The sequence below is a fragment of the Psittacula echo genome, assembly GCF_963264785.1.
Source record: "Psittacula echo genome assembly, chromosome: 7".
NCBI classification, from domain to species: domain Eukaryota; kingdom Metazoa; phylum Chordata; class Aves; order Psittaciformes; family Psittacidae; genus Psittacula; species Psittacula echo.
Window position 1 is genome coordinate 12,269,348 of NC_137740.1, and position 21,803 is coordinate 12,291,150.

General features: G+C 42.8%; 1 protein-coding gene across 10 annotated transcripts in view; it reads right to left on the reverse strand.

Annotated features, from left to right (window-relative positions):
• Positions 1-21,803, reverse strand: part of ST3GAL3 (ST3 beta-galactoside alpha-2,3-sialyltransferase 3) — a gene marked incomplete at both ends in the record, with an annotated part of 189,839 nt that overhangs the window by 25,127 nt on the left and 142,909 nt on the right. For 8 of the 10 annotated variants that reach the window (XM_080624081.1, XM_080624080.1, XM_080624076.1 and 5 more), the window contains one exon: positions 20,354-20,540. The exons of the other annotated variants lie outside the window; for them this stretch is intronic. In XM_080624081.1, the coding sequence (XP_080480207.1) occupies positions 20,354-20,540 (187 nt within the window). The remainder of the gene's footprint in view (positions 1-20,353; positions 20,541-21,803) is intronic. 10 annotated transcript variants of the gene reach the window in all.

The following is a 21,803-nucleotide window of genomic DNA, read 5'->3' on the forward strand; positions in this document are numbered from 1 at the left end:
TGCCACATTGCTTTGTATCATTGCTCCCACTGGTACACATGTTAGTGGGTATAGCATGTACTGTCCTCAAAATAACTGGAGGCTCGGTGTTCACAGGACTTACAGATCAATTACATTCTAACATTTCATTTCTGTTTGGGTTAAAAATCCAGATCAAGGCACAAGGAGGATGGCATGAATTTCAATCTGCTAACCAACAGCTTTGTTAGGATAATCTGATTTAATATCTCTTTGCAGCACTGAGCCATCTTCCTTGTGAGCTCCATGACAAGCAACAGAGGCAGGCATTACACTCTATGTAAAAAGCATGTGCATTATTTACACCAGCTTTGGGTTGCTTGCAGTTTAACAGTGACTTTATGGTTGCTTTCAAGGCACTGATGGAAATGTTGAGGATTCCCTGCAAAATCCTCAGGAGCCTCTCCTGCCCAGCAGTGCTTACCCCTGTAATCATCAACTGTAATTCTGCCACAGCCGATGCCTACTACATTTCACACACTACTTGCACAGTGCACAGCTCTCGTGAACTCTAATGCCACAAGGTGTAAAACACCTTACAGAAGCTTCTTTACGGAATAACCCCATGGTTATCTTTAGCTGCTGAATTTCAGATCATAAAGAATGGAACTTTGGTTGATGGCTTGTGCTACAATTAGCATTAACACAGCAAACTCAATGAGCATCTGCACTGTTCTCCAAACCAGGAGTCTAAGCAGACTGCCACTGATATTCTGCTTTGATCCCACATGCCCTCTCAAAGCTGCCCAAACATAATATACTTTGCTGACCAGAGCAAGGATCTTTTGAGTTCAACATTTCAACAATGGCAAAGTGCTCTCAGGACCCTAAATGGAAAAAAATCCTAATTAACACTCATATTCTTTCATTATAGTTGAATTAGAATGCCTGGTGTCAAAGCAGTCCAGCACTTTCCAGGACAATATGACATTTTCAGCCATGGAATTATTCACCATTAAAAAAAATTAAAAACAATTAAAATAAAATATCAACTTTATAACTGTTACTAAAGTCCAACACCCATTTGACCAAGAGATGTGAGGGATTAGGTATGTCAGCTGAGTTTTGCCTCCTTGTGAAAATTCATTAAAAATTGGATAAATATTGAACCTTTGGAATTTCCTAAAGGCACACGTAAAGCAGAGGCCCTGCACTTCCAGGGAAGGAGCGGGAAAGAATAAATAATAAAAAATAAAATCCCAGATTCCACTTGCATTAAGCACGCTCCAGGTCTCCCAGAGATGAAGATAATAAACAAAAATCTTGACCAGCTACTCATTCAGTGAAACCATCTTATCATGGGTTTGAGCAGGCACACCCTGGAAAAATAGTGTGACCCTGAAACTAAAATAAATTTATAAGTTCAATTACAATTTCACATGCAACTCTAAATATGGCATTGCCTAAATTCTGCAAACAATTCAAACCAAAGGTCTGCAAACCATTTAAAGTGGACACAAGTCGCCTTTTGTTTGGACTCATACTCTGTACGAGATTCTACACAAGTTCTGGGATTTAAGTAAGCAGTCTTACTGGCTTTTACGTTACACCCAAAACATTACAGAGAAAAGAAGAAAGATTACAAACATTTGAGACTTTTATTCTTTGCTGTTGCTTGAGCTGTTCAGAAAAAGATAACTACACATATCACAGCTGCTCATTTTCCCCAGTGCTGCATGAATCACTAGGACCATAGCTGGGCTCCTCTCAGCTATTCAATGCCAGTGCAAAATAAATGTGGGCCCTATCCCTAGCTGGGAATACAATCTCTCTGCTCTGGTCCCTTCTGTGTGGCTGTTTCTCTTGTAATTCCTCCAGACTATTTCTGTTAGCATTTTCCTCAGCTATCCCACTGCACTGAAATTGCTCTGGTTTCTCCCTTCTGTCTCATTTGTATTTGCTCTGTGCTCTTCCCTGTAACTTTTCTATCGTTCCCCTGAGATTATTATTGAGGGACACCTGGGGTAGTATTTCATTTTGGTGTGTTTTCCTGCTCTAGTTTCTGAAACCATTGTAGGGGCAAATGTGGAGTCTCAGCAGACAGCTCTCACACTTCCACCTATACAGTAAGCAAAGCCCTGCATAGGGCTAAAGAACTAAAAACTGGTTTCCTGGCTTATAATTACTGAAATTCTCAGCTTTGTGGTTTGGCTCTCCAAACCCTGTTGTTTTGAGCTACATCTCAAACCTTGTGGTTTTGTTCTGCAGCTTGTCACTGGCAAGCTCCGAATCGCAGCATCACCACAACTGCAAACCCCAGGAGGCTGCTCCCCTGACGCAACCCCCTTGGGAGCTGCGGCACCGGGAGCGCAGCCCCTTCCAAGGCTCCACGCTACCGCTGATGCTCAGCTGCCGTTGGTGTGGATGTTCAGTCTGATTGGACACAGATGTTCAGCGAGGTTTCCAAAGCAATTACTTCCCGTCAGGGAACGCTGTCCCTTTTTAGGCTGGGAGGAGACAGGCAGCCACCCCAGGAGCAGCAGGCACTGGGAGGGGAGGCACGCTTTTCGTGCCAGATTCAGGAGCTTGGACTTGCTGTTCGAGGTTGGGGGCATCCCCTGTTCTCTGCTACAGTGACTAAGCCTGAAGTGCTTAAGGGTGGACCCTGAGGATGTAATATCTCCCTTCCTGATTATCATAATGATAAAAGTCAGTAAATGAGTCTGAAGATTGCTTAGGCAATGTTCCCACACTACTTCATCACCTCCTGGCACCACAGTGGAAACCATGGGGTCCAGGCTGGAAATTGTGTTTCCCTGGGTCAAGTTCCCACCTTCATCATTTGTTGGTATTATTGTGCACCTGCAGCCTCAGTCACAGAGGTGACAGCATTCATGGTGCAAAGGGCTGCCAAAAACGGCTGACAATATAACCATAAAGAAACAAGCACCAGAGAGAGAGAGAGAGGCAGAAAGGAAAACATGACTGAAGAGCAAGTCTATGAAGGCCACAGCATTTTTAAGTAATCCTGGAGTCTTTTCAAAATTGGATAGTTGTAAAGGACATCACTAAAGGCTTTAGAAGAGACAGTTTAAAAAGCAGAAAGAATTTGGATGGGCCAGGGCTTTCAAGCCAGTCTCCTGCACAGCTCTCATCCAGGGAGAGAGACAGAAATATCCCCTCCAGAAACACCACCCCAGCAATAACTGAATACAGATATGACAGGCTAGAGTTGGCAGGTTATGAGGAGGGCTCACCTATGGCAGGGCTCACCTAATAGCTACAGGGACAAGAAAATCCAGCTTTAATCCCTCATTCTGACCGTTTGCAGAATACTGAGGGTAACAGGGACAGTCAGTTGTTAACTATTTTTGTCTCTGTTCCGTTTTCCATCTCTTGTTCTCAGATTTACCAAGGCAAAGCACAACATACACTAAAATAAAATGGGGAAATACAGAGACTTAGCCAAGAAGCACACCTCAGTAGAAGATACAAACAGGCTGAGTCTCCCAGAATAAAAACATTTCTAATATACTAAGCAAAATGAGGAGTAATGCCACTGTATCCTGATGACGCAGATGCTGCCTCTTCTCTAACCTGTCATACTACTGGATTTAGGAGTATAAGCAGCATTACTCTGGAAGACTTACAAGTCTGACGGGAAGGGGACAGTAAGACTGCAAAGGTCAGCTATGTGCAACACAAAGCTGAATAAAGTCTGGATAAGGAATACTCTGCCGCAGAGCAACATGAAAGATTAAGATTGGAGAGGGAACCTGTGGTAAATGGACAGTATTGCTTTTCAACTCTGGTAAAACCAGAAATGGAGAGGAAGAAGAGCATGAAGGAAAGAAAAAGGCAGGGGATGATGTCGAGTCACAAGACCTCACTGTTCCTGGGAGCACGTGCCTGGGTGTTCACTGGGATCTCTGCCCCCACCCTGGCTGGAATGCGGTTTATTCTGTACCCGCCATCCACAAGCACTCACTGTCACACAACCACAGGGTACAGAAGAACCACTGCAATCCATCTGCAGAGGTTTTTGAAAGGTTTCTGCTCAGGCGTAACTGGATTAGATGTGGAAGATGTATTTCCACTAGAGAATAACCATCTTATCAGCCAACGCTGCATTTCTCAGCGGTCAAGTAGACACGGAGGCCTAGAAAATGCTCTTCTACAAGTGGTAATATAAATGAAGTTGCATCATTTGCACCGATTATCAAAGCAACAAGGAATTTTCAGCAACAAGAACAGAGGTGCTGAGAGCCTGCAGTCTGGCTTGATGGTCCACTGCCAGACCAAATAGCCCCCACTTACATATATTTACCCAACTTTCTCAAAGTGATGGAGAACCCCTTACCACCCTCTGTACATGGCTCCAATGGCCAGCACTTGTTCTGAATGTTCCTATCTTCAGTTTCTAGAGTCTAGAAATGCTCTAGAGTCTAGAGCCTTTTGTTCCACTCTTATCTGCTCCACTGAAAAGCTCTTACTCTGCCTGAAGCAGGGAAGTTGCAGATTGTGCTCACGATTTTCCCTCTGTCCTTCTGTCATGCTGTCAAAAGAAATGCAGCTATTGGATTATCCAAAAATATGATACTTCTAATATTTTATAGTTTTCTTTCTTCTCCTCAAATACCCTCCCACTAAGTCTAGAATCAAATGGTTGTTATTTTCCCAGACCATTCCCTTGTTGGTATTCCCCACCTCCCAACAGCTTCGCAGCACCCAAGAGAACTCCTGACAGGCTGCAAACCCCTCCAATTTATATTTTACTGATGTTTCTCACTGTAAAACTCATATACATTTTTTACCTAGCATTTTCAGCAGCAAAGCATGATGGAGACAAAAGCACTCCAATATATGGTACCAACTAGAACTTTTTTTCTTTAAGCAAAAACCTAACTATTCTCCATCGTTAGCTGAGCTAATAATGATACTTCACTACACTGGATTGATTTTTTTGCATTGGTTTGATAACCCAAAGAAAAACACAAGAGAAGTGAACATTTAATTCCAAGTAGTGGTTGCAAACTGCAAGCTTTGTGCCAGATATGTAAACTACACAGCATCCTGGCTACACATGAAACTGGAAGCTGCCTCATCCACAGATACTGGCTTGGAAAGCTGCAACTTCAATGGTGACAAAAGCCAGCTTGGACATGAGAATGGCACTGGTACATCACATAAGCTAGCTAGAACTTGGCAGCATGCTCATTCCTGTAGCTGTCAGTAGGAAGTTTCTCCTCCATTCACCTGCAAGCATACGCCGCAAGTAAGCATAAAAACATATTCAAAATAAGCCTACTGAATTTCAAACTTCATTTGACCTATGTAACTGAGTGCTACAGCTAACCTAAATAGAGATAGAGAGGGCCTCCTGTGTTGCTGTTCTAACACCAACTATGGTCTTCTGATTCACAGGACTAGGTAGCACGAGAACAAGGCCAGCTCTAGAGAGGCAGGAGAGCAAAATTATTTTTAGGCTGTGTTGTAAATGAAAAGGAATTCCTTTTTTAAAAATGAGTTTCTATGGTTTTATCAGTGTAACTGAGAGCAAAATACAGTTCACAGTGGGAAGATCACAAAACGCTGTAAAAAGAGATTGTCCTGTGAAGAAAATGTAACTTGGAACATGTCAGATGAGCTGCAGAAAAACACTGAAGATTATTCTGATGAATACAGTATTTCACAAGTCAAAGCATAAATGATAGCTCACATACGGCATGTCAGAAGATGTGTTTGTACTAGGCGCAAACAGGGTGATGGATAGACTGTACTACAGGCTCACTTGTTCAAAATGTAAGTTGGATTTTGAGCCAGAATTTGAAGAAATATTTCTGTTTTGAAAAATCATAGGAAAGACAGAAGTGCTTAGTAAAAGGAATGGATTTAGATAATTTATGTTCGTGTTGCAGTTTTTTTGCTTGTGAGTAATACAATAATCCTTCAATGAAAATGTATCTAGAGCAGTTTCAGAAAGATCCCAAAGAAGACCAGGAGTCTATAATATCACCATTATTTACAGGGTATTTTATTCTCATAAGGGACCAGCCCCTTTATTTGACTATTATTTTTATGACATAGTTTATGAAATGCCATACTCTTATAACATCTATTAAAAGAATATCAGGGCTGAAAGGCCAAATACACGTGTTAGTAAGCTCTGAAGTAGGACCGCCCTGCAACTTCAGCTCAGGATTTCTGTTGTGAACAGTGACTTTCTAATTTTCCCACAAGATTTTTCTTGTATCACCATATATCTAAGTGTTTTACAAAAAATCCTTTCATATTTAGAGCATCTCTGCAATATTTGGCATGTATTACACCATTTCACAGGGGAGAAAACAGGCAAAGTTGAATGCACAGCTTCTTTTGCCTCCTGATGCTCTACTGCAGGCACCTCAAGCTGAATTTTCAGCACATTTGTTATGCTCACAGTACAACTCCATTGACTTTGCTGCTGCTGAACACCCACCTCTCCTGCTGAATACCCATGTCTCCTGCATATTTGCACCACAAGACTTAAATGTGTTTGAAAAATTCTTATCTAACTTGCGGAGCATCGCATTGGTCATTCAAAGGCTAAACCACCTCCTCAAGAGGAATCCTCCGTGTCTGTAACCAGGAGACCACTCTTCCTCCTCTCCTTTCCTCTCTCCTATCTCCTTGTTCTACAGCTTCTGCAACTACTTATACCAAAGCTGAATGTCTTGTGTTACAGAAATTAGCCTAGATCTCAGTCTTCTCTCTCCACTAGATAGACAGCTGTGTTCTAAGAGAGCCAGGATGTAACCATATAATTAAGGATAACATTTGCACAGGAGAACTGAATTAATGTTGAAAATGCAATCTTATTCTCTTGCTTTTCTTAACTTCTGGCAGCTTGAGTTTTATAACCATAAGGTTCTTTTTAAAAGTCTTAGAGAGTAACTTTTCTCTTTTTTAAATCAACTCAATTAAAAAGTCACCAAAAAATTAACTCAAGAAAAAGTCCACCAAATACAGCAACTAAACCCAGGGCACAGTCCCCTAAGTGTGACCACAAGCTCCTATAAGATACTGTATTCCAGATCAGCCATTGGAGGAGAAAAAATGCAGCCTCTTATAGGGCTCCTGAACTATTTACACTTAACAAACCCACAAGTGATTGAGGAGTTCCCTGATGATTGTAAACTCTTCCTTTCTCTGCTGTCCCCAGTACCCATCACCCTTCAACTTCCAATACTGCTGCTCCTGCCATGCACCAAACCAAACCACCACTCCTTCCTGTTGTCCAGGTGGCTGGAAGAAGAATGAGTTCCTGAGAGTCCTTGCTTCCAGGTCTGTTGTCCATGCCTCAACTTTTTTGTAGAGAAGCAATGGAAAGGAAAATTCTATTTGTTTCTTACATCTTTGGAGATGCTGCATCCCAGCTAACTGTATGGGGAGGGCACCTGACCAGTGCAGGCAGGGCAGGGGAGCCCTAGTAGGACAGATTGTGTCTAAGCACTGTGCAGCATTGCCAGCATCCAACAGCCCTACGGAACATCAGACCAAGCCATGGGATGTCACAGAACAGCAGGAGCCACAACAGGCTGCCACAGTAACACAGTCTCACCAGTTCCCAGACACTGCCCTCGAGAACTGGAGAATCTCAGCAAAATAGTGTGGGAGATTGGGGTTTATTTCTTTAAACAGGGATAAAACTGCATTTTCAGTAGCCTCATCGTGAGAGACAGCTAAGTTATTTTAGCTGAACTTTCCAGCTGTGCCAAATACATGGCATGGAAAACATCAGCTCAAAGATGACAGTATAAGGAAAATGATAGAGCATTTCCCCCTTTGCTTATAACACAAAACATAAGATGATCCCAACTAAAAGCACAGCTACCTGCTCCACTTACAACAGTATGCCTGTAAAAAAGGGAAAAAAAAACCCAAAGAAAGCAAAAAACAATTAAAAAAAGCTATTTTTGCAGGTTTTGGTGACAATGCATGAGGACATCCCAGGGCATCTGAGGACACCCATCAGCAAAGCCTTTTTTAGGGAGCTGAACTGGTTCACGAGTTTGAATACAAATAACTCCTCAAACAACACATATTTAGATTAAACTCTTGGCACATTACAACAAAAAAAGCTAAAGGATCACCACAGGAAGAATTATGGCCTAAAAAGCCTCATCGTTTTCCGAAGTTATCTTAAAGTGAGTCTCTAGGGAAATTTTTACAGCAAGAGTACACAGAAAATCTCTCTTCTCCTATTTTAGCATCTGTGCTGAAATGAGCAGCCAAATAATTTGTATGTTCACTGAGTGTTCATATAGAATATATACAAATTATTCAGCATTCTTAAGAAGAAGAAAGCAGGAAGGTCAAAATAAGAAGCTGGGAAGATGCCAACAAACTCCTGCCCTAGTTTCTTTTCTAGATTTGCATTAATAATAGGTGTTTTACAAATAACAGGTGTTTTACAAACAGAGTTGTTAAGTAACATTATTTAGTATTCTTAAACGATGAGAGTTTAAATAAACTGTAATCCAAACAGAACATTTACATTTAAAAGGTTTTCCTAAACAATCAAAGTGCAGATGCCTGGGCCAGGCTTAGTGTTTTCCCTACTTGTCAGTTATGCCCATGGCAGGGGGGTTGGAACTTGATGATCTTAAGGTCCTGTCCAACCCAAACCATTCTATGATTCTATGTGCAAAGTTAATTTCACAGAAAAAGATGAGAACACAGCCGAGGGACCAGCTGAGAAAAGCTTCCAAGCAGACCTACCAAAAGCCTTCTGCATGCAACAAATTGGGTGTTTTTCTTCAATTGTATATCTCTGATTAAAAAAATAAATAAAAAATAAGACACTAACGCCTTTACAAACCTGATCTTAACTAAGAAGAGAAGCAACACTCTTAGATGCATCCTGTAAATGTGCAACTGTAAGAATACAAATACTACAGAAAAATGTGAGGTCTTCCCAGAATCTTTCCTGCTCACTACCTTCACATGGCCTGGTTGACTTTTCCTTTCCACTGTCAGGACAAGTGTTCATATTAAATAACTGTGAGTGTTGAGGTAGGAGAGAAGCTGGTTCTAGAGGGGGAGGAGGTCTGGGATTCGCACCCCATGCACACAGGAGCATCTCCTCTCTTGCACAAAGAAACTGCACTTTTCTTGGGAAGCACTAGAAGCACAGAAAACACAGCTGGAGCACAGGGGGAGAGATAAAATTTGGGAAGATAAAAGCACAAGGGGAGTTTAGCTACCTCACTGTTTATTATAGCAAACTGGAGATATAGGTCAGCCCCCTGTCCTGGAGCCCTCAGTGCTTAGAGGCAGAGAAAATATTAGATTGCTCAGACAGCACCAACTATGCAAGTAATCCACGGAGCCCGCCAAGGAACACATGTGTTTCAGGCATAAATCGTCCAATCTATTCCTTTCTGAATTAACATCTGTCATCATGACACTATTCAAAATGACTGAAGACTGGATCGTATTAACAACCACACATTTTGGATAAATATTTACTGTTCAAATTTCTTTCATTTTCCCCAGTTTAAAGAAAAAAAAAGGCAGATAGCAGAATTCCTGGTGCTGTGAAAGGGGAGTCTCTTTTCAGGCACCGATAGAAAGCATGGGATTTCATTTACAAAATCAAATCAGTGTTTTTCCCCTCCTCTATGAGTATACGAGTGAACTCACAGCATCCTGTGGTGTTGCAATGCTTTCCAAAGGGCTCTTCTGGGGAATTTTGTTATGCTGGAGGTTGCTCACCTCAGAGATTCCACGAAGCCTTCTCCCTCGGGATGCAGAAACAGAGCTGGCTAATTGCACCCCAGGAAAAGAAAATTTTGCCGTGACCTTTGCAGGCAACTGGATGATGCAAATAACTTACTTTCATGAAAAGCTTCTCAAGGGTATTACTGGCTTGCTATCCTGCTCCTCATAGTCAACAAGGGGGTGATAGAAAGTGAAGGACAGGGGTCCCGAGAGACACAGGTCAGGATGGTGAGAATGCAACACAAGACTCAGCCCTATCCTGGGTACTCCTTGGAAACAGAGTATTCCCAGCCACTGGATTAAATCTGTATTTCAGAAAAAGCTGTCAGCAGTAAGTGCTCGCCTCTGCAAGTGTGTCATTTCAGTGTTATAGGCACAGATTTCTAGGAAATTACATCTCTCCAGGCTGATTTTATCTGGCTTCAGGTCCCAGCCACTACATTCTGCTATTTCTTATCAGCACTGCTCGAAAGGCCAAGAGAGACCCTGCTGATATCTTCCTGGACACCCTGCATAGCAGGGAGCGGCAACTCAATCAGCAACTTCTTCTAGTCCTTTACTCTCATGCTGCTTGAGCAGAACTTTACCAAGATACCAAGTCTTGATTTTAAGACTTCAAGAGCAAATTCATCAAGCCTGTAGGGCAGATGTAGCAGAAATAATTATACCCATATTAATGTGCTGCCTTTCTTGGTTCTTTGCCTAGCTTCAGATATACTTCTTCCTGCTAAATTAAAAAGGCTTCTGAGAAAAAAATGTTCCCTCTAGGTAGATTGAGAGACACTACAAGTAAATCTCCCTAAAATCTCATGCAAAAGCTAAATAAATTGAACTCAAATCTCTTGGACTAAGGAAGGCTTTGCAGACTTCAAATGATTTTGTAGTTCTTTACTGAAGTGTTAAAATAGAACATCTTTATCCTACTAGCACTTGCATGAGTAGTTGATACCCTCTGGGTAATGTTTCATTGTTGATGATATTCTCTGACCTTTTCCATGTGCTGGACTCCCAAAGTACTGCTCCAGTATGGAGGAACATGTGCTGCACATGTGGGCTGCACTGGCAGTAAAAGCCACGTACGTCTGGATGGAAGAGACACCCATGCGTTTGCATGTGAGGCCAGGTGGAGATGCTGCTGCGCAAGCACTTACATTGGTCTGCCAGGTACCCAGTCATGTTCGTATGGGCCACTGAACGTGTATGCCTTGGCCAGCATGCAACCACCAGTGAGGGAGGAAAGAGCCTTGTGGGTATTTTTGAGCTGGGGGAAATCTGAGATTATTATGGCATAAGGGAGCAGGACATAAACTCACCAGCAATCAGGCAATTTTGTTAGCTCTGCTATTTATGGAATTGTGTGTTTCATTAAGATCAGCATCAGATTTGGAAGGAATTTCTCTACATTGCCTCAGATATTTCAAACCTGTATTTGCACAATGCAACCAACCAGTATAACCTGAGTTTACATGCACTATGACCTTAAAATGCACCTACCAGCATTTGCATAATATTGATGTCTGAATATTGCCAGTCTGCCAAATAGGGCAAGTGCAACATGAGCATTCTCCTGATGCTTTTTCAAGACAGTTGCACTAGCTTTTCATTTGGCCCCCACTCATGTTGGCTTTGCAAAAGAAGAGATGTGGAAAAACTGCAACTCTTTAAATTATCCATCCTTTTTAACTTTGACTGAGTCATAGATCAAGAATGAAGGAGTGATCAAATATCTAGTAAAGGACAGCAACTGTCAGTTGGATGACAACAGACATCAGAAGAGATTAGAAGATGACAATTATAGGAAGAAATTGTCTCAAGGTAAAGCAGGATGGTGAGGCAATTCCAGAAAGGATGTAATAGAATCATAGAATGGTTTGGGTTGAAAGGGAGCTTAAAGACCATCTACCTCCAACCTGCCAGGGGCAGGGACACCTTCCACTAGACCAGGTTGCTCAAAGCCCCATCCTTGAACACTGCCAGGGACTGGGCAGCCACAGCTTCTCTGGGCAACCTGTGCCAGTGCCTCACCACCCTCACAATAAAGAATTTCTTCCTAATATCTAATCTAAATCTACCCTCTATCAGTATAAGGCCATTCTCCCTTGGTCCTATCTCTACATGCCCTTGTACTCCAGGTGGTGTCTCATGAGAGCAGAGAGAGTAGAGAGGCAGAATCATCTCCCTTGACCTGCTGGTCACACTTCTTTTGATGCAGCCCAAGACACAGTTGGCTTTCTGGGCTGCGAGTGCACACTGCTGGGTCATGTTGAGCTTCTTGTCAACCAACACCCCCAAGTCTTTCTTCTCAGGGCTGCTCTCATGCCCGTAGTTGTCCTTGAGATTGCCCCAACCCAGGTGCAGGACATTGCACTTGGTCTTGGTGAACTTCATGAGTTCAGAACCTCTCAATCTTGTCAAGGTCCCTCTGGATGGCATCCCGTCCCTTCAGCGTGTTGACAGCACCACACAGCTTAGTGTCATTGTTAAACTTGCTGTGGGCGCACTCAGTCACACTGTCCATGTCACCGACAAAGATGTTAAACAGCATCAGTCTTAATACTGACCCCTGAGGAACATCACAAGTCACTGATCTCCACTGGACACCAAGCCGTTGTTCACAACCCTTTTCAGTATGATCATCCAGCCAATGCCTTATCCACTGAGTGGCCCATCTGTCAAATATATGCCTCTCCAGTTTAGAGACAAGGATGTCCTACTAAGGCAATGACTCAGTCTCTTCAGGGGGTAAATTATGCTTGGGTCTTTTCATTCAAGAATGATGTGAAGGAAAAGGAACTACAGAAGAATAAAAATTCATCTGGAGCTCTCCAATTTTTCACATCACAGCTAGGATTACTGAGCCAGAAATGAAGATGATGTTGTCTTGGCAGATGTGGAATAAGGTTCTTTCTGGACTACCAAAGCCTAGAATGAGTAATGCTTCTTATCTTTTGATAGGAAGCACAGTGCAAGGAAGACTAGGGTTAGGTAATAGCAAGCAAAGTAAGGACAAAAAAAAGACAAAACCCATGCATGGTGTGGGAACGACTGGAAGGACATGCACATCAACAGTTTTCATTTTAAGGAGAAACTGTCTAAAATTGGGGTAATATATTATTCCTACAGATATAGATACTTTGCAAACTTTGATACCTGGAATTTTTGATCCAGAAAATAATGTAGTTAAAACTACTTTTTTCTTCATCTGCCCCAGAAGCTTTGATGAATGTGCTACAAACTTGTGGGTAGTGATGATGATCCAGTCCAGGTGAACAAGTTTTAATGTCCAGCTTGCATCCATCTGATAATATTAAATGCTGTGAAGGCACACTGCAACGGCATCAGCTGATGCTTGACAGTGTACTTCCAGACACACTAAGTATGCCTGGGTGGGAACAGCTCTCAGCTATGTAGCGACCTGCCTAATCTTATTATGCTGTTGCATGCAGGTATGTATGAAGGGCAAGCTCCAGCTTGCACTTCCCATACCAACAACCTTCCTTTAGGAATCTGGCCAGGAAGTCTCCCCCCAGGGCCCATGTTTAAAACTGGGTCAGTTGTCTACTGAGGCTCGTGTATGGTCCTCACCACAGTGCTATCAAAAGCTTGTTAAAAGCTATACAACACAGAAGGAAGGTCTTTACTCTTTTCTGGTCAGCAGGGACAAGATTTTATACAGCATATCTATATATTTTCCAGCTTATTTTCTAACCATGACTGGAGAAAAACCGGCTGACCTTCTCCCATAGGACACCAGCATTCATAGTTTTCCTTACGTCTTCTGGAAATGGCTCTAATCTCATAGGACAGTCACAGAGAAGGATTTATTTTTTCCTTGGTTCCCTTGGGCCATTCCCACCCAAGCACTGCATTCAGGAAGCAGGTCCTGACCATGGGAGCACAAGCCCTCAGGCAGTATGCACTACCTTTCGGCACAGCCAGAGAGAGATCAAAACCTAAAAAGAGTCAAAGTTGTCCCAATCATGCCAGAAAGAAAAACTAACTCCCAGCTACTCTTTGTCAAAGGAATACGGAATATTCTCCACAGAATACATCACACAGACTCTCCCTCCTCTTCTCAGTCCAAGACCTGGCAGGAGCCAGAAGAGCCTGCCTCATTTTTTTCCACTTTATTGCAAGGCATTTTCTCTGCTTCAGCATTTAGTAACGGTTCAGCTGCCTTGACTGAAGCACTGAACCATCCTGATGATGTGATAAGGTATTCTCTAATATCAATTCCTCCTAAAATCCCTCCACGCTTTGTGAGTGGAAATGGCCTTTTGCACCGTGTGCTAGGACCACAGGACAATCATCACTGAAAAGCCTTTCTTGCCTCTTTCCCAGTGCAAGCCTCATCATGTCCTTTATGCACATTTGCTGCGTTACTCATCAACCATACCTTCCTATATAATGCTTCTGAAGGGATTAGTTATAAATGGCTATTTAGGTGAAAACTCAAATTTGTGAGAGAAATGGGACAACCTTTAAGCTAACTTCCCAATTCAAAAACTCTTTTATAATGGAGCAGCAAGTCAAGCTTCTGTCCCTTTCCACTCAAGTCCAAGGACAGCGGGAGGACAGAAGGCAATCCCTACCCAGGCATATTTCTAAGCAGATGGGCTAAAGCTCTGCCTCAGCACAGGATCAGGCATCACGAATCTGCAACCAAGCTTTGCATTCATAATGCATTAAGACAACCACTGGCGGACTTACAGCTCCACCAAAACCAGATGAAGAATCTTTCTCACAGTCCTTAAAAAACTGAGACCAACTGTATACAAAATATTTTAAAGCAACAAGGCCCCGGGAGGAAGGAAGGGAAAGAAAATACTTCCAATCCAGAAGCAGGCTCTGGAGTGAAACTGCCAGTGGCAGTGCTCACTCCATTGCTCACCAAAGGCAAGTGACAACACTGGAAAAAGCAGGTTCTCTCTTCCTAGTCCAGACCCAGAGAAACTGTCTGCTCAAGCGCTGGGCTCAAGTTCCAAACAAGTTGGAAATACATACATATGGATGAAGCTTTACTTCGGGTTGGACAGCAAGGACAGATTTACAGCCTCACTATTTTTCTCAAGCCAACAGGAGGAGCATGGTGGTTCCTCAAGTTTTTTTCAGGCATGCAAAACAGGTCACAGGCAAAGCTAGATCATAATCCAAGGAATCTATGGTGTACTATGAGGCTGTGACGTTCACAGTCTACCCAAGCAAACATGTAGCATGACACGGCCATTCACTAATGGAAGAACAGAAGCTCTAAACAAAAGCTCAGCAGACAGTGAGGACTCTGGCAGCAGTCCGGTCTTGGCTCTAGCACAGTAACATAGGCTGATCAAAGCAGGAAGTATTGTGACATACATTTTAGCAGGACTAGAAGTAACCTGTTGACTTAAAGCAGGAATATAGCTGCCAAATAAAAGGTTAAACAAAATCTGCTCTGCTGCCACATCCACAAGATCTCCACAAGCAGCAGCCAGCACACGCTGTAACACACTAGGAGGGGTTATGTTGTGCCCACTGCTGGAGTCTCAACATCTGCTGGAGGATGACTGCTCTTCAGATGGCATCAGTGCTCTGTAGGAGTTGTCAGAGGCATGCCCCTGCAAGGGACAGACAGCCGAACTTGGCCTCGCTCGCAGGCAGGTGCTCACTCGCTCCTATGACTTTCACTATCAAAGGGAGCTTCAAGGTGCTGCAGGCACTCACTGCACAAGTGAGTCCTCCTGGCAAAGGCTGCAGAGATTCCTGCTAGAAGCATCCGCAGGCTCATTATTACATGTGAAGGAAGCTTGTGAGCTGCCAATTTCTAACTAAACCTTTGCCCTCACTTGGCTTCTTTACCACCATGTGCCAGATGTTCAGGGAAGTGTGTCCCAGCAAGCAAGACTGCTCCTTCTGATTCACTAATGATGGGCAAAAAACCACTCTGGAGTCAGCCTCAGCACCAGGATGCGATGGCTGGTTTGCATAACTGGCACTTATAAATTCTTCTGTTTGTTTCAGGAAGTATCTATTCTCCAAACAATAAACTTTCAGCTTTTTGACCACTATTTTAATAGAGAAGAGCAGTATATGGCCAAACCACCCTCCCCTTTTAATTCCTCTGGTAGTTTGGGTATTGAGGAAGACCCTTGGTCACTGAGAGACCCAGGGTGATGCCAGGTGGTACAGCAGTGAGAAGCAGCAGGGTGAATCACAATACATATCTGGGTAATGCCTCTTGGCAAAAAGAGAAGTCTAGGAGAGAGTGCAACTGTTCTGAGTGACTGTACATGAATAATCCACCTCTGGGGATGCATTAGGAGCAGCCCTTTCACCAGAGGAGGGATGCCTGGAAGTGCAGCAGGCTCTTACAGCAAAGATTGCAAGTCAGCACTGCCAGACCAGTCACCACAGACACACGAACAACCCACATCTGTGACCCTTCTGCAGTAATCATGGGTTCATGCAACTGCAGGCTGTGGGACTTCAACCCACTTCCTTTCCACTTATATATTGACATATTAGTCAGCACGGTGCAATACTCCCCTCTGCTAACCATGTCACCTTTACCCCATTCCACACTCCTTTCTCCACTTTTTTGCAACAAGTGTAATTATCTTCTCCTTCAGTTAGAACAAACTTGTCCAATGACTGAAATCAGATTACCAGGGTTTTAGTTGCTCAGATTCACTCATCTTTCCCCTTCTTAAAGACAGCTCCATACTCCCCAATGATACAGTACTGCCCCTAACTCGTGGCAAGACTTGCAAATTTGAGTGCCAGCTCACCCAGAACTCTATGATGGAGACGACCTTTATTTTGCTACTGATGTTGAATATTGAGCCAAACTGGCCCCTTTTCTAGATTAATCTTTTCTCTCAAGCTTTTATTTGCTTCCAGATATTTCTGGTTTAGTGTGGAATAAAAACCAGATGAGCTTTTACTTTTTTTTTTTGTTCATATTCCAACTGCTCCTCTTTCAGGACACAGTGGCTCCCAGGGCTCTGAGGCATCATGCAGATCTTCAGAAGGCTGCTGCACCAGACTGTATGTAACACACAAAATCCTCTGCCTCACTGTTCTGCTGCTGCTTCTGCATCACACTGATTCTTCTTCCTTGTAACATCTCCTGAAAATCTTTCTCTCTACAAAGCACTTATCCCTTCCTCACTATGCAAGTGCTGCCAAAAGACTAACATAAGACAGAGCAAATCCTTCTCAGCTGCATGGAGAATAAACTGATCTGATCACTGACCCCAACAATAAATAGCCACTCACCTTTCATTTTCTCTCTCAGATAAAGTCCTCTTGATTTTGCTTACTCGAGAGAGGACTAAGCAAGGATCTTAGTACCTGGCCGAGAATCTCTGATCAAGCAGGTCTAAGCAGCTTGAGGTCTGGTGTCTGAAATCTCATACCCAGCCTGTGACTGTGCCATCAACACATGCAGTTGCCATCGACATTCAGTGACAAATGAAACATCAGAGGGCAGAGAGTTCAGCCCATTTTATTTGAGGAATGTGTCCACTTCCACAGCAGCCATGTTCTTTAGCAGGATGCTTCCATCTCCCCTATCTCTGTCCTGAGGTCAGACTCTTGACTGTAACCACTGGTTTGCAGTGAGGATGAAGTTTTGCAGAGGGACAGGCCTATGTCAGATAAAGAATGAGCAACAGTGGCATACAGAGCTCTCAGGTCAAGCAAGTGCCTCTAGATGAATTCAGGAAAAGAAGAAACTCTCTTTTCTCTGGAAAATGAGCTGAGAGAGAAACAGAAACTCTCCACAGAGAGCACTGGGCAGGGATTTCTCATTTTAAACTTACTACATACTGATAAAATACTAACACTCACTACCAGAACAAACAGACGCCTACATCTTATTCCCAGGGCACTGCTAGTTGTCCATCAGGTCATTTCTTCTAGCTAAGAGACAGCACTTTTTGCACTGGTTTCCACAAAAAAGACAGCTGTTCTAGCCACCTGCTTGCAGCTAAAGCCAGTGACAGCAAGATCCCAGCCTCAAACAGAGAGAGATCAGACTAGAGAGAACAAGACAGATGTTTTCCAGTCACCTGGACTGCATCCCAAAGTATTCAATGAACTGGCTCAGCAGCCTCAAAACCCAGCAATGATTCCCTTTGGGAACTTCTGTAGAACAGGTAAGGTGTCACAGGATTGAAAAATGCACAAAAGCAGTACCTAGCCTTAAGAAAGTAAAAAAAGGGAGGAAAGTTGATTTATGATCTCAATTCTCAGAATATCAGGATTAATTATTTATAAGCACATGAAAAAAACTCCAATCCCAACCCCACAAAGATTGAGTAGCAGCCCAGGTGGATTTGTCAAGAACAAATCATAACTGAAAAAAATAAAGTATTTCTTTATATAGGAAAAAAAGTATCATAGGGGAGAAGCGAGACATGAACTGGAATTCAGTGAGGTTTCTGACATATCACTTTCACAAACATACCAAAAAATGTTATTAATGATATCACATATAACATTACAACTTCAGAAGTGGCCAAAAAAAAAAACAAACCAAACTATCTAGGAGGAGTTCCCAGTGGCTTCACTGTAGAAATGGAAGGATATTCTTACTTTGCAATCTGCCTAGGAACCAACTTTGTTTAGTTTTCATTATCAACCTGCAGGATGAAATACAAAGTATGTTTATTGAACTACAGAGGACATGAATCTGGAAAGAATGGCAGGTATGCTGGAAAGCTCTGCCAAAAGAACTTGGCAAATTGAAGAAGTGTTCTGAAAGAAAGAATTGGTAGAGACAAGTGCACGGTGCTGCTTTTTGGCAGGAAGAAGGAACAGCACAAGCACAGGGTGCAAGCGCTGGGAAGGACAATGCTTTTCAGTTCTTCCTGAAACCTGGAGTCTCAAGGAAGTGGACACTCACTTTCAGACCTATGCCACTGTGGAAAAGACAGTCAAAACAACAGATGTATACAGAATGAGAACTGCGAGGCTAGTGAAGTCTCTAATTGTTGTACTCTGGACATTTCTGGGCACTGCTTTAAAAAAAAGAATGAATCAATTGCAGACATTCAAAAGAGCAACAGGAATTGAGATCTGGAAAACATCACCTACAAAAACTGAAAATAATGGAGTGTTTATTCCAAAGAAATGAAGTATAATGAGGCCAACCACAAAACGATTGAAGTAACATGCAGTGCAAGACACACAAGTCCTTTCTGCTCTCTGGCAAGCTGGGCACTGAAGCACGCAGTTAAGATCACTGCATTTTCTCTCCCCAGTCTTCTAGCAAGTTTTAACAAACTACTTGCTGCATTTTTCCAAGAGCAAGGGATACCACATCAGAATCCAGTGACAATTGCATGACTGCAAGCATCAGGTGGAAATTCAATTTGTTTTGAAGTACAGCAATCCATCCTTCAAACTTCAAACTAAATGCTAGGAGTCCCTACAACTGCCTTCAGGTTGCAAGACACTGACACTTCCAGGGCTTTCCCTTGCCCAGAAAGAACAACAAGAGTGTGACATAAACCCAAGAAAATTACTTTTGACTCAATTATTCATGTTATGAAGGCCTGCTTGTACTTGCTCAGAGGCTGACAGGTAACTTCATCTGTTTGGTACCAGGAAAGCAATTGCAAGTTGGTGCCAGTGCGAGACAAAAGCAAAGTATGAGCCCTTAAGGCCATCTATGTAACAACCGAATACAATTATATCCCTAGACTTTCGTTCTGTATATGGTGAGCTGCCAACCTCATCTCTGTCTCTAAAACACAGGACATAACATTCCATCCTCTGAACATTAATCCATTTGTCTGGTTATGTGTTGAAAAATCATTAAAGAAGACCTGAAAACAGATATATAGGGTTTGTAAAACAAGAAGTATACCCAAATAGAGGGCATTTATTCTGGATTTCATGACAACAGATAAAGACAAACCATCAACTGAATGAGAAGTCACAACCTGATTCCATTTAGGATGGGTGAACTACAGAGAACAACCCTGACTAGTAACAGGTTCGTGGTACTTCAGAAAGGCACTAATGCAACTGACTGGGACAAAATATTTACATGGGGAAAGCAGTGGATTTACCACTTCAGTCTGTTAGTTTTAGACTTGATACTGTTCTTCTGGGTGATACTTCAAACACAAATCATGAATCTCAGTGCAACAATAACTGAGCAAAATATGATGGCTTGTGCCATTCAGGAGGTCACATAAAGTCTGGATTATAGCCTTTTCAATGAGTTGTGCTGGCTCCTGTGCCATCACATCCTTATCTCCAAACTCCCATTACTTCCCCTTGCCATTGCTCTTCTCCTTCCTCTGCCCTTAAATCCCAAGAGTCTATAAACCACACAAAACTCAGTCCTTTTATATACTCTTTAAAATAAATAAAAATTAAATTCATTTATTCATTCGCACTAACATAATCTTGAATAGAAAGCCTCATCTGTGGTGCAAGGTCAGGTTACAGAGAGATGTCTTTGTAAAACATATTTAATTACAGCTGAAATCCATGGAGGTAAAAAACCCCCATCACTTAAATGCAGCAGGACACACAGAGGAACTCTCCTCAGATCAAAATGTGGCAAATATGACTGTGATATCACATCTGCCCACCATTTCTAATTAATGACCTTCACAATGTCAGCTGACAGTGTTCTTACCACTTTCTCCTTGTAAACAATGTATTTCAGCCACTTGAAATCCTGCCATTTGAATCCTGCCAGAACAAACAGGGAATCCTTCTCGTACTGCTCCATTTTCTGGATTGCACCTTCAGGATATGTGATCCGGAGCGTTGTCTTGCCACCCACATCTTTTTCAAAGCCCTTCACTGGTGCAGAGTTCAGCCTGCAGGGCAACCAGAGAAGACACTGTCATGGATTCCCACTTACACTCACGCATGTTGATGATACAGCAATGACTGCCGGGCAAGAGCTCCCTGTACACAGCTGTTAGAGCAGCGAACATTAACTCTTGCAGCTCTTCATCACAAACATTTGTGAAGCTTTATACCAAGTCACAACAGTTTAATTAGAAGCTATTTCAATTACTACATTGAATGCAATGCAAACCATTTCTGCATATTCACTCTTGTGATTTAAATAAGGTTGGAAGCTTTAGAAAAGGAAATGGAAAAACACTGTCCTTGCAATTTAGAGTTACAAACTAAGCATTAATATTTTATCATTGCTTTGGCGCATGGGGTTATTCCTCTCTAGGTGCAGGACCCTACACTTGTCTTTGTTGAAATTCAGTAAGTTCTTCTCTGCCTGTCCACGTCTCACTGAATGACAGCACAGCCTTCTGGTGTACCAGCCATTCCTCCCAGTTTTGTATCATCAGCAAACCTGCTGAGAGTACACTCTGTCCCCTCATCCAGGTCATCGATGAATAAGTTGAACATGACTGGACCCAGTACTAACCACTGGGGACCACCTCTAGACTTCAATTAGACTCTCTGCTTACCTACGAGGATGTTATGGGAGACAAGTGTCAAAAGCCTTGCTGAAGTCATGGTAGACAACACCCACTGCTCTCCCCTCATCTATTCAGCCAGCCATTCCACCACAGAAGGCTATCAGACTGGGCAAGCATGATTTCCCCTTGGTGAATCCACGCTGACTACTCCTGATAACCTTCTTTTCCTCCACATGCTTACAGGTGTCAATCAGGATGAGTTGTTTCATCACCTTTCCAGGGATGGAGGTGAGGCTGGTCAAACACGGCAGTTTAAGCAAACTGAAACTGGTTTCATGCTCCAACCTCAGTCCAGAGCTTATACCGCTCATCTTCCCTGCAGTGAGATTGTTTAGGAAACTAAACCACCTAATAATTAAAAAAAAACCCCAAACCCAAAGGAAGAATCTTCACCTGGTTTAATTCCCCAAACTGGTCCATCCAGAAGGCAGAAGCTGCTCTGCAATGCCAATGCAAAGGAAGGGGTTAGGCTGCACAGCTGGGTAAGGCTCAGAACCACTGCAGTCTTGCTGACTTGGAGGGCTTTCTGCTACAGAAGTGCATCACAGTCTGAAAACACCCAAGCACACACAGCTTTGCTCTTGGGCACAGTGATTTCTAACAGAGCGCTATGTATTTAGCTGTGCTTTTGTA